The sequence below is a fragment of the Poecilia formosa genome, unplaced genomic scaffold (genome assembly GCF_000485575.1).
Source record: "Poecilia formosa unplaced genomic scaffold, Poecilia_formosa-5.1.2 Scaffold34, whole genome shotgun sequence".
In the NCBI taxonomy this organism is placed as follows: Eukaryota; Metazoa; Chordata; class Actinopteri; order Cyprinodontiformes; family Poeciliidae; genus Poecilia; species Poecilia formosa.
Genome location: NW_006799973.1, coordinates 2,676,892 through 2,690,857, shown reverse-complemented (window position 1 = coordinate 2,690,857; position 13,966 = coordinate 2,676,892). Strand labels below are relative to the sequence as shown.

Sequence of the window (13,966 nt, the reverse complement as noted above, 5' to 3'; positions counted from 1 at the left end):
TAAGTTGTGTAAAATTGTGGAAAACATGTCCCATTTTTCATCCACTTTACAAATATCCACTGACTTCAAATCCTAATGCAATGCATTTTATTGGCATGAAGCTATGCATGTAAAAAAAACCACTGCTGGTTTCCCATGAACACTTTGGAGGGGAAAAAAAAATGTGGTTTTCAGTTATACTTCTTCCTGTGACGTCAACACTGTGAAACCAGTTTTTTTCCGCTAGACAGCCTCAGCGGATTGTAAAAGAGGAAGACTAAAAAGTGGTCTAATTATTAGTAATGCTCCTAAACCTCTGCACATTCAGTATTTCAGGCAGCTCAACTTGACAAAGGTCAGAGGTAACTAGAGACCTAAGGAGACAATGGTCGTCAGTGGAGCCCCATAATAATCTGATCTCATATACATTTTTGGATAATGAGAACAGAAAATCTTCTGAATTATACAAAAAAAAGTATCTTGTAATAATAATAAAAATAATAATGTATAATTAAGCTGCCAAAAAGTCTACATTGACTTGACTAATTTTCATGGCTAATTCTTAATTTATTAATAATAATAAACTGGTGGCTAGTGCTCTAAATTAATTTAATCTGGCGCCCTCTAATGGTGACATTTGGAAGTAACCTCATCAAACAGCAGCTAACTTCCATTACCTTCAGAATAAAAAGCAGATTTGATCTAAAAGGTAAATCTTCAATGTGTGTTTATTTTGAAAATGTGCTGGTTTAATAGGTATAGGAGTGGGGAGGGTAGTATGAATTATGATCTGAACATTTTTCCTCTGTGTTGACCGACTTGCCCAAACAAACCACACCAAGCCAAACACACCTACACTGGAACAAAGAGCAACTTGCCCCTGCATCTCCCATTTGAATTGTAACTGTTCTGCCATTGTGCAACCCCTCTGAAATGAAGCCCCTGTGTTATGCAATTTCTTTCTTTATTTATTTTTTTCGGGCTCCAAAACCCTCCTCTCAGGTTTCGCTCCCCATGCACAGAGTTTTTATGACACCAGATATGCAGGACAATTCTCATTTAATTAAGCGGCGCCATTGTGTTGCTCAACGACCACATCTGAGCTGGGCACAAACAATAAAGCCCTTCTTTCGAGCTTGTCGGGCGGGGAGCAGCTCGTCAGCGGGAGGGAGACCGTTTGACCTGACTGCAAAAGGTACACACACTCACACACACTCATATGCAAACACACTGAGTAACAAGAGAGCAGGTAAGCAAATCTCTCACTGCAGCATGTCGAGGCAGGCCTGGTGATGAAGAGGCTGCACACAGAGAGACTGGTGTAGTGGAAAAGTACTGCTGCTGCCAAACCCCACCGAGACAGGTGTGTGAGTGTGTCCTGAGTAAAAAAGAGGTGGGTGGAGATGTGCTGACACAGGTACATGTGTGTCATAACTTATGTGGGATATTATCTGTTTGGGAACAGGACCGTTGAACAAGAAGTCACGCAACATTACGTGTAAGAGTAATTCGACTCTTCAGCTCCAGTGATGGAACTAGCAGGCGTGTTTCTGCCTTTTTATTGTTCTGCCTCATTTTTCCACAAACAATAACTGAACAGTACAAACAGTCCTGTCAGCAGCCTACCTGCTCTTGTATGTGCTAAGGCTGACTGAGACACAGATATCTAAAAGCCACACGGTTTGCTTACACAAACCGGTCCGAACAACAGAAGTGATCTGAAAGGGAGAGAGACTGATGTGACGAAGCGGATGACAGACAGGCACATGGAAGAGGAGACATCAGTGGGAGGTGAGAGGAAAGCAGGTGAAGAGAGGATGGGGGGGGGGGAGCACCAGGAGGCGTGGGTCTTTCAGGAGTCTAATTAAATATTGAGTGTTTTGACCCACACTGACGGCACTCTAACAGATCTCAACATCATGGACTGCTAATAAACCATATTTTTATGTCAGGTTATGCGTGCCTGAAGGTGTTATTTACAAATAAGAGTGAGAGTGTATTCGTGAGCCTGAGTCACAGAGAAAGGAAACGTGGCCAGCTTATCCTCGTCAGTTTACTGAGTAAGATGTTTGCATAGTGACTGTTTGATTGGCAAAGAGGAAATATCAGAGAAGACATTTAGCAAGATGAACAATAAACTGTGTATGTATCTACAGCTCTGGAAAAACATTAAGAAACCTCTTAAAATGATCAGTTCTCTGATTTAACTTTTTATACGTATATGTTTGAGTAAAATGAACATTGTTATTTTATTCCATGAACTACTGACATCATATCTCCTAAATTCCAAGCAAAAATGTATTTATTTGCAGAAAATGAGAAATGGTCAAAATAACGAGAAGATGCAGCGCTTTCAGACCTCCAATAATGCAAAGAAAACAAGCTGATATTCGTTTAAAAACAACAATACTAATGTTTTAACTCAGGAATCAATATCTGGTGAAATAACCATGAGGTTTTCCATGGGGTTCAGTGCAGTGGGATCTTCATTTTCTCATCTGTATATGTCTTGCAAAAGTCCTCATATTTTTTCACATTACAACAATCCTTGTTGTATTTTATTGGGATTTTATGTAATAAACCAACAAAAAGTGTAGTAGATTTATGAGGTGTCCTTTTATCGGATGTAAAATCTCAAGCTTTCACATCGATTCACATTTGGATTTCGGTCCAGGTTTTAACTAGGCCATTTTAACATGGGAATTTGATCTAATTTGATTTTATTGTAGCCTCAGTTGTATGTGTAGATCATTGTCCTGCTGTAAGGAGAAGCCTCAAACTGTCCCCACAGCATGATGCTGCCATCACCATGCTCTGTCCATTTTTAATGAGTTTATGCTGACAATGTAACAATGTTTCTCCACAATCAAGTGGGCTAGAAAGATTTTTTATTGTATTTGTCCATACAGGTCAGTGTGTAAAAAATACATAATGACAGTTTTTTATCCTTACCAAAGAACAGATTCCTTACAGGATGTTACTGCCACCACCGTTTGTCACTGTGGGAACAATGTGTTCAGTCTTAGGTTTTCCCCACACAGTGTTTTCCATGTAGGCCAAAAAGTCTGATTTTGTTTTTAGGTGTACCAGATTAAAGGGGCTAAGATTCAAATACACATCACGTTTTAGATTTTGATTTAAAAACATAATGCAAATATTTTTCTCCCACTTTTTGCACTATTCTGTGTTTGTGATCTCTTTAAAACACGTTAACCTAACAAAATGGGGAAAAGGTCAGAGAGTACAGAACGGTTTTGCAAGCACGGTAAAAAAGGATATGCCTCCTGTTATCCATATTTTGTGTTTATCTATTCTCACTGGTCCTGCCTGTGTGTTTCTGTGGAGCTATCCAGCTGTCTTCAACATCTCTGAGTAATTCAATGAGCCCCCTCTGTCCTGAGGAAGGAAACAGAGACTTGTGGCTGAAATTACATACACTCACTCCCCCACGAGCACAGAGCAAAAACAGAACGATGGACACGCTTATCGATTACATTATTGAGAAACAGCAACATCTCGCTGCTCCTTCGCAGATTACAGAATGATCCCCAACATCCAGAGACGTTTTAGCTCATTAAAATGCACTTAAAATATCAATAACTTGATTAAGTGGCTGCTTCAATGTTCGTTTTCAATTGATTCCTAAATGATTCTGCAAATCTGCCCTGAAAAAGCCACTGATGAGAGCGTGTTAGGAGAGCCGGTTGCCATGGCGAGCGGCATGGCTGCTGGCATGGTGACAGAGCTCAGCAGTGGCCTGGTACTCTGAGGATCCCCTGATGTTATCCAGGATGCGGAATAATTGATGCATCTGTAACTGGACACTGGATTCGCTGCTGTTAGTTTAAGGCCACTGATGGATTCAGGACTGCTCTGCATTTTTTTAAGGCGCTTATGTCTGTATGCGCCTGTGTTAGCAGAGGTGAGTCACTGAATTGGCTACAGTGTGTTTGAGCAGCTTCTACACGCACTGCGGCAGTAGGAGGAAGAGGAAGATGTGGAAGGGACGAAACAGGCACATTATCATGGCTCGATAAAATAATGAAATATTTAGTATCTTCAAAACATGATCTTCCAAATTTAATTTCCTTTGCGTCTTAAATTGCGTCGTCTTTCTTTAAACCTCAGATAGTGCACATAAACACCACACTGAATTCTAGTGAAGTCTTTGGTTTGTGGTTGCAGACTGGGTACTCTCTGGCTAGGTGTGGCACAATCATGTCAAGCATGCTAACGACCTCAGGTTGGAGCATGCCAACTGATTATGGGCTCAACTGAAAAGAGGAGGTTGTTTTTTTAAGTTCCTTTTTTGCTGCACACGATTCGGACTTTGCACCAAACAAAATTAGGTTTGCAAGTTCCCACAGATGTAAGAAAGGCCCTGTGGAGGCATTCAGTTTCAGTTGAATGACATCAGAAGGGGAAGTGGTACACTGGGAAAACACCCAGGGCAACACTTCTTTTTCTACATCTCTTATTGAGCAATGAGCAGCGTTAACCTCAGTTCGGTGCCTTTTGAGTTATTCACGTTTGTCAAGCTGTTGCTGCTAACTGACTTCTAGGCTTTTGTTGGGATTTTATTTGATAAACCAACACAAAGTAGTGAGTAATTACTAAGTGGAAGAAGTGAAAGAAAGGTGGTAACTTTGTACAGATAGCGTGCATAAACAGCACATTTCAAGTCTTTCCAAAATCAAAAATGTAAAAAGTGTGGATATCAAATGTATTAAACTTAATTCTCGCCCCAACCAGTCCTTTGTGTTTTATCTGTAACAGGTCTGCACATCAGCAAGCCGGTTATTCTATCTCTGATCTTTGCAAAACAGCTTAAGCTCAGTCAGGTGAAGAACATTTCTGCCACAAATGCCTCTCTGGACTCAAATCTGGACTTTGACTAGGCCATTCAAACACACAAATATAGTTTGATCCAAGCCCTTCTATTACTTGATGGATGGTGAACCTCTGCTGTGGTTGCCATCTCTTACTGGTGTTCCCCCAGCATCGTCCTGCCAGTCTAAAGTATTCTCATGTAACAACATGGGGATGCTAAATTAAGGGTGATCTATAGTGTTTGTTTTCCTTCACATACATTTATGCATGTAGCCCCAAATCAAATTATGTTTGGACTCTCATCAGGCCAGAGCACTTCCTTGGTCTTCGTAATGATGCTGCTGCTAATTTATTAATGTTCTCAAACCACTGAAGCTCTCAGAAAACAACTGTAGTGCTGATATTAGAGTAAAGGAGGAAGAACTAATTGTTCATGTTTTCATTTGTTAAGGATTTATGCATTTCTATCCTTCGAACTTCAGAGTTATGCTCTACTTTCTGTTTGTCTATCAAATAAAGTTGTTGGTTGCAACTGACAAAATGAAACAATCTACATCTGATTATAAATGCTCTTGCATGGCAGTGTGAAAATTAACTGCCATTTCTACTTCTCTGTTTTATTATATGAGACCAATATCATAACTCTAGTCAATGGTCTGCAGATAAATGAACAGGAAATATGATGAACATGAGCTTTCACTTCATGGTGACTTTACAACACAATGAGTGAACCTAAAACCAAAGGCACATAACTGGATACGTGGTTCTTGGCATCTTAAAAGGTAACTAGAGGTGGACATTTGATCCAATCTGGGTCATCTCACCACTTTGTTCTGTCCGGCGGGAATGTGAAGGACCTCGACCTCCAGTCTGCGTCATTGTTCAGCTGAAATATGCATAAAGCTGAGAAGCTCTATGACTCAAAAGAGCACATTTACATCTTTACTTTGAATATGTGCTCATGAAGTAATGAAATAAAAACATTGTTAGTCTTAAAGCTCCTGGTCATAAACAAGGATTGTTAAATATGCTTACCCCCTTTAATTATTATGCCACATTGTATCTGTAGATTTTCATTTCTTTGTTTAATTTTTGTCGTGTGGTAATGATTCACATGTTAATCAAACTAAAAGCTTTATTGAGGAATACCATCTTATTAGTCACATGAATGAGTGTGTGTAGTGGTGTAAGTAAAGGCTTATAGGTTTGTTTGTTTGTTAGAGCCATGTTAATTATAAATGGCAAAGTTACCAGTGTACTCTTCAGGCTCGTGTTACTAGACTGTTCCTGTCCTTCTCATGGACAATCTAATGAAAAACATATAATACATGCTGTTACTAGACTGAATATCCAATATTACAACAGCTGAGTGTAAATTTGCTATTCATTTATCACTGATTATGTGTTTGTGCAACCTTGCAAGGTCCTTGGGCCATCTGCTGGTTCTTGCAGCGGGACGGAGGGCACTGGGCCAAAGAAGGGGGGCTCAGGCTGGAGAACAAGGGACCCGACTACTGGGATTAAGCATTCTGAACGCAGCACTGGATTAGCCCAATGTGTGCTTCTCCTGCTCCACTGTTGCTGCTTTGCACACCCAGGAAAAGGCAAGCTTTTTAATTAAATCCTCACATTTACCTGAGAGAAGTGAGCTTGTCTGAGGCTGGGTAAAATCAATGGTTTCTATATAGATGCTTGGGTAAATAAGCAAGTTTAGTTTCTTTGTAACAAAAATACTTGAGAGTAAAGTGTTTTAACAAAGGGAAAATATGTCAAAAGTGGCAGATTTCTGGAAATTGAGGGAATGGCTAGAAATTTCTCTAAATATAAAAACCTCGGGAATTTAAAAAGGACCGAGGAAATGCTTTCATTGAAGCTTTGTGAAAATGAGTCAGTTGCACCAGTCTGATCTGATAAAACAATATTTGTGAGCGATAAACATTTAATGCAACACAATGCAGACGCTTATAAAAACAGACAGAAAATCTCAACCTCTAAACCCTGCAGACACAAAGAGAGATTAACTCTCTTTAGCTCTAAATCATCTCCCCTGTGTTTCACTCTAAAGATAAAAAAATAAACAAATCAAAGTAATAAAGTCAAACACAACTCAAACTGGAAATCCCTTCTTAAGCCACAACCCGTCTCATCCCCTCTTTTCTCCTTCGCTTCCTGCAGCCCATCTGTGTGTCCTGTCACCGTCTTCATCTGATCACGCAACAAAAGCGACGGTGTAGCTGTGTGACTTGATCAAGCCCAGTGAGCAGAACTGTGCAGCACTTCAGCTGGATTGGATTAGCATTGTAAATCTTGCTTCCAGTCTTGTGCAGGGAGCGTCTTGACTCGCTCTGTCTGAGAGAGAGTATTTGTAGGACGGGGTGGTGGAGTGGAGCTACACATATGTTTATACACACACACACACACACATGCACGCACACACACAGAAGCTAACACCAGTTAATTTTAGGGTTAAAGCATGTATCTGTAAAGTAATGCACCTCTTAATTTTGACCTTTCATCTCCAGAGACTCTTTGCTTGTCAACTTGGTCAAAGAAACTCTTCAAAAATGAACCAGGTGGTTGTCAAACTTTCCAAATTGTGCTGTTATGCAACACATCGTTGCCATGACGACAGTCACTGCTGACACTTTACCAAACACCAGCCAGGATGCCAAAAAAGAAGTCCACATTTAGTTATATAGCATGTCCTATCCAGTTAAATCATTGCAATATTTACACCACATGTCTGCTTCTGATTGTTTGAGCAGCAGCAGACATTCTGAAAAAGCAAAATAAGGAAGTGCTGTGGTTCTGGCCACAGCGCCCAACTTGTTTTGTCCAGAAAGGAAGGAACAAATACACTGCTGAAAAAAATAAAGGGAACACTCAAATAACACATCCTAGATCTGAATGAATGAAATATTCTCACTGAATACTTTGTTCTGTACAAAGTTGAATGTGCTGACAACAAAATCACACAAAAATCATCAATGGAAATCAAATTTATTAACCAATGGAGGCCTGGATTTGGAGCCACACACAAAATTAAAGTGAAATGTTCCCTTTATTTTTTTGAGCAGTATATATGTTTGCATGTATGCTCATCTATTTATGAGTGAAGTTTTGCAAGCCTCCAACTTCTTGGGGTCTTTTCCATCTACAGCAGGGCTGAAATGATTAATCAGATTAATCGTGATGAATCTCTTATTGAAACAATTGTCAACTAATTTAGTAATTGATTAATCATTAACTGAAGTATACAGACTCAAAAAAGGGGCCTTTTGCTGAAAGAACAATACATTCAGAGCAGCCATTAAGTCAAAATTGGACAAAAAAATACATGTTTTGGATTTAAGGAAAAAAAATAATTCGCTGTAAATATGTGGCATAATTTTAGCCCCACCTGGTTCAAACTCTAAAGAAAAGCTCCTATTAGGCATCTTTTTCTATCTAGTTATTAAGAGGTTAATTCAAAAACTAATCAACAGATTAGGGATGTTATCTTGTTGCACTTTTAGCAATAAAATGTTTATTTTCTTATTTTCTTTTAAAAAGTAATTGAATTAGTTGTTCATTTGTATCTTTTAATGTATTCCTAATATTGTATATAAAAAAGCTTAAATAGTTAAATGAAAAACCTTCAGCCATTTCTTTTATCATATTAATCCATTAATTTTTATACCTTTGTTTTTCTTTCTCTTTTAGACTAAATTGAAATCAAAACCCGGAATTAGGCTATAAAATATATTTTCTTTAGTCCGTTAGGCAACTCCCAGGTTCTTTATCAGCTTTACTTTAATCAGTAATGCTTCCACACTGCTTTAATGTTTATAAACCTATGTCCGTTGTCGTCTATTGATTAAATGTGTTGTATTTTCTAGGTTCATTCATAAGACTGGTCAGACTGACTAAATTTATTAAAGTAGCTGATATTCATCTATTTACAATGCTGAAAAATCAAATAGATAAGACATTAAAACAAATTAAACAATCCAATGAAACATTTCACTATTTAGTGTTAATCTTCAAACTGGAAGGAAAAAAAAACAAACAGTCTCTACACATTGTGTCTGTGCAGGCCTGCCCACTGTGCCTTGATTTACTCATCTAGGGACACATGCATCTCCAGGACAACGCCTTGAAATGTTGTCAGTGTCATGTTGCTGTAGTCAGGCTACCTACCCCTCTCGAAGCACTCTCTTTATGGGAGACCATCAGCATGTTAAGTTGGAAACTTTTGGCCATATCAATCACTAAGTCTAATATAATCTTGTTTTAAAGTAATGCCTTAAAGAGACAACTTGACCTTTAGAGGAAAGATGGCTTAACTTCTGTGTTTTATGGGAAACGTAGCCTGCAAATTACAGAAGTGGACCTTTGGATGATTACAGTGGATGTTGGGTTAAATTTAAAGTTACACAGCCGCCTCTCATAGCAGTTGAATTCACATTTTTTAATGTGAACGTGTTGACTAAAGTTAGTTAGTTCTGGCTCAAAAACATTCACTTTACATGGATTCCTCCTCCATTCCTCCATTTTGTATTTTTGCACATCTGGTCATGATGTTGTGCACATTTTCCAGAACAGAAAGTAACTGTCTGCCACCAGAGATGCAGGAAGTTGCATCAACACCCTATGGGGACATTTTGTGCCAGAGTAGACAAACACTGTGTACAGTAATTCTTAAATATATATTATTTACTTACTGTACAACATTTCCCTGAAGGAAATCATATTTATAAATGTATTTTGATATGGGTCTTATTTTGTCATTATTTATCCTAATAGTTCATAAAAGTAGCCAACTAACCAGAAATAAGCACTTCCATTTCAAAGGATGAAATGGAAGTGAGCAAAACAGGCTACCAGTTTGAGTTAACTACTGTAGAAGGTTGTTTAGTCAAAAACTGACTTTAATCCCAGTCAAAGCAACAACAAAAAACTAACAAAAACAAAAAGTTAATGGCCTTGTGACTGCAAAGTTCACCTACTCTGAATCAATGAAAGTTTTCTACAAGTTTGTCATCTATTCTCTTTTTTTTGAGTGTATCTGAGAGAACAACAATAGTTTACTTGACAATTTGGATTATTTCTTCCTACACAGCACAGAAGAATTGCCAAGAGGTAATGATCAGCTAATCGGAAGTAAATCTTGGTTTAACAACAGAATCGAATTGCAGTAGGAGATTATCAAATATGCACAGTACAGTATCGGAGAGAGAGAAATTGGAAAGTCTTAGCAATTACATTAGTCACAGAACTCAGATTGGTAATTTGAAAGACAAAAAAAACAGGAATTATTTTGATAAACCAGATTTTATTTAGGGAAATCTGTTGTTATTATGAATAATTTAAGGGTTCATTGTGGTTAAATCCCTGAATCCAGCTGACCATCTGAAGGGGGCAGGAGAGCAAAGAGCATAATGAACATGAGTGTCAAGCCACATTTTCATTTGTAGCCTTTGCATCAAACTAGGGTGTAGCTGAAGCTATGAAGCACAGATGTGACCTTTCAGGACTATTGATTTTTTTAAGCCAAAAGGAGATGTAGCTCCTTTAACTGCATGGGAGAAATCAGAATGTTCCTGAGCGTTGCTCCTCTTTTTTGCTTCCTATGGAGCAGCAGCTGTCATGTTGCTTAAATCGAAGGAGCCTATTGACCTTAACCGAATCCCTGGACACATGTAGGGGAACCACATCGTGTATGAACCTCTTTCTGCTGGTTTCTACATCATGAGGGACTAACCAGCCACCACAAAGCACCATGCAGCAGGTGCAGCTCTCTGCACCAAACTGAGGGCTGCGCCTCTGCAGCAGCAGCAGCCGCAGCAGCCACACAGCTCCTTCATTACCTTTAGAAAAGGCTAATGTCTCCTCCATCCTGCACACGCCCTAGTGGTGCAAAAATAAATGCACACACTGTCCTAGAAACCTTTATATTCCATATCTTACAGAGGACTTAATGTCACACCGCTCTAAGGCAGTATGACCTCCTGACAAACACGGTGACATCCTATTTTTTCTATCCTTGCTCATCAACCCTTACCACCCAGACCCACACCGCCTCCTGCTACCCACCTGCCTCCTCTGCCCCTGATAACCAATCCCACAAGCTGCAGCAGAGGGAAACACAAGCCACGGTAATGTGAGCTTCAGGTCATTATCCCGTAACAGGATATACAGTCAAGCAGCCCTCCCCCTCTCCTCGTCCATACTCAGTCGCCATTCCGTTAACTCCTTGTTTCTCTCTTTAAAATGCAGCCACCACCTTGCTGTTCTCTCATCAGCGCCCCCCAACCACCACCATCTGAATCACGTGTCTGAAGGTGAACAGCAGGAGTCGATGCAGCCGTGAGGCCCTTGATGCACATTCTCATTTTACATTCCTCCTATACAGTAATCAATTTCAGACTCTGTAAGGCAAAAAGCTGCATCAGTGAGTGCAGGGATGAAAAGGAGCGGCGTGCAAGACGAGGAGGCGGAGTGAGAGAGTGAAAATCCTTTTCTGAAGGGATGCTTGCTAAAATTAGAAATATCTATATATGTCTTCCTTGTGTTCTTGACACATGTTAAAGCTTTTTTTTTTTTTTCTCTCCCCTCTATACAGCATCAGCGCTGTCCCTTTTGTGCGTGGCTCCTGGTTCCAGCCTATCACAGCTCTTTGCAGGGAATTTCCACGGCACAAACCCCGCCCCTGGTTTGACGCGGAAAGCGGCGTCACAAGCGATGCCCCCTGCGGCCTTGTGGAAGGACAGCCGCTGCACGGTGCGCCAAGAGGACATTCTCGAAGGAAAGAGGAAAGAAGCGTGAAGGAAAAATGGAAATCTGGGATTTAATGGTAGGATTTCCAGAACCTGCATCCGTCTTTTCTCCCCAGCGTTCAGGGTCACCTCGGCATCCTTCACAGATCTCCGCTATTTGCTCTTCCAATTACTGGCTTCCATAATGCCAACCCCTGGAGGAACACACTGTGCCCCAAAGGATGACTTGTTCCCCTTCACACCACATACAGCCACAACCAAACGTCCCCACATCAGTACGCAGCTACGTGCGTAAGCACTTTCTGTTCTCTCGTCTCCTTTTTGACGCAGTGCCCGCAAAAGCAGCACATTTTAGAAGGAAAAGACGCTCACACGGACCCATAAATCCTCTCCCGGCGCCTTGAAGATCCGTCTGCAGCGTCACGCCGCCGCATCATTCATCCCCGCGTGGCGCTGCATCAGATTAAAAATTACAACCAGCATCACCAGATGGTGATGAAGCAAAGAAAAAAAAAAAAATGCGCAAAACCCGGCTATTATTTCACACGCAGCTCACAGTTGGTGATTTTCCACCAGGGTTTGCAAATTAATCTATTGATTCATTCACGGATACGGCTGTGACAAGTTTAACCAAGATGGGTTTTTTTTTTTTTTTTTTTTTAAAGATGCGCGCATGAAGATGTGGAGACCAGATAGCGTCGTCTCATTATTCTTCACCAGAATGTGTGGCCATTGCTGGCGATTATCGAGTTCCAATGTTATGTCACAAATTAAAGGAGAAATAAGCTGGTGGGACACTTATTCCTGGTAACCGCATTATGACGCACGGGTCATTGAGGGTGTCTTCGGCTGACAGCATCCAGTGGAAAGGACGCGTCCTCAGCGCTAAATGCCTTCCAATGGCACAGAAGCAGCTGCGTAGAGCCGGAGAGGAGAAGAAAAAGATGATGATGATGATGATGATGATGATAATGGGGAGGAAGGTGGATTCAATGTGCTCTGTCATCACAAAAGAAGAGCTGCACAAGTATGTGAATACAACACCTGAATATAACATTATTAAACCACGATGGGCGCAGATAACACGTGCCATCCCGCCCTAACCCCCCCAACACAAGAACAATCTGGAGGAATAAACCGATTAGGGCCTACTGGCTCGGAAGGTTGCGGTCACGCCAAACGAGACACCTAACAAGACAACCTTCCTTCTCCCCTGCATTATGCATCAGATTTAAACTCAGCCGAACCTTTAAACCTGACGCAGAGGTGAAAACCCAACTGAGCGGTTCTGATCTAACAGGAGCTTCTGGCCGCACCAGTTTGTCGCAGTATATAGAGAGAGCTGGGCAAAACACAGTTCCGCATTAGAGTCAATGTCACTCAGACACAGAGGCTGCACAGGATATCCAAAACGACATCACGGCTCGGTTATTTCAAAAATATGCCAGTAAAGGTAGGAGACCACCCCTCGGTTTTCAGGCCACTTCGACTGGGCTACAACGCAGTTAAGAAAGTTGGAAATGGTGTGTCTTACCCCCATGTTGGCGCAATTATTCTTCTTCTCTCAGGTGATGCACCGCTTGAGAGGTGTCAGCCCCTCACGTTGAATTAGTCAGTGTATGAATGCCTCGCCTTGAAAAGCAGAACAGTGTAAGCGCAGTTGTTTAGCTTTAAACACACAGTAGAGAGGATATCTGCAGTCTAGACTTAACAGTTGGGATAAAGAGAGGCTCAAACCTTTTTTTTAAAAAAAAAAGGTCAGGCTGCCCTCTTTCTCTCGTAAGACGTCTTTCTTTTTTTCTTTTCTTTTCTTGTTTTTTCAGATGAAATGTCGCGGTCTCAAGCGGAGCATCACGCGTGGAACCTCTGCTCTCTGATACTTGCGGTGAAAAGGACCCGGCAAGAAAAAAACCTGCTACCTCCCCAGGACTCGATGCTCTTCCGCGGCTCTGCCGGCTGCCGCAGTACTCCCCGTTCTTCCAGCTTGCACCACTCCGCCGGGGGAAGAAGCGCCTCCTTGAGCGAATGGGCGAAGCGAAAGGGGTCGATTGGACCCGCCCACCGCCGGCGAAGGCGACCAATCAGTATTCCGAGCGTCTCATCGATGCGGGCCAATCAGAAAGCTAAGCTGCCCCTCCTGCTTTACTGCAGAATCCCGCAGCTCGCATCCAGCAGCATCGCGAGTCTCTAGGTTGATTTTTTTTTTATAAAAAAAAAAAAAATGGACGCACAAGGTTAGAATCCAAGTCGTCGTGGCTGTAATTGTTTCATATGTTCTGCGCTTATGTAACACCAGAAATAGAGGATTTGTGTTTTACTATATTGCATGTGATGAACACACCTAAATGTCTCTTCAGTCATCCTATCACGAGCATCTGTAGCACACCTCCATTGATACC

General features: G+C 41.0%; 1 protein-coding gene across 2 annotated transcripts in view; it reads right to left on the bottom strand.

The window, feature by feature from the left end:
- Positions 1 to 13,576, bottom strand: part of atp1a3b (ATPase Na+/K+ transporting subunit alpha 3b) — a 28,206-nt gene extending 14,630 nt beyond the window's left edge. For both annotated transcript variants that reach the window (XM_007550215.2, XM_007550216.2), the window contains exons 1-2: positions 13,305 to 13,576; positions 13,102 to 13,199 (exon numbers count right to left, since the gene is read on the bottom strand). In XM_007550215.2, the coding sequence (XP_007550277.1) occupies positions 13,102 to 13,107 (6 nt within the window). In that variant the 5' untranslated portion in view covers positions 13,108 to 13,199; positions 13,305 to 13,576. The remainder of the gene's footprint in view (positions 1 to 13,101; positions 13,200 to 13,304) is intronic.
- Positions 13,577 to 13,966: the final 390 nt, after the last annotated feature.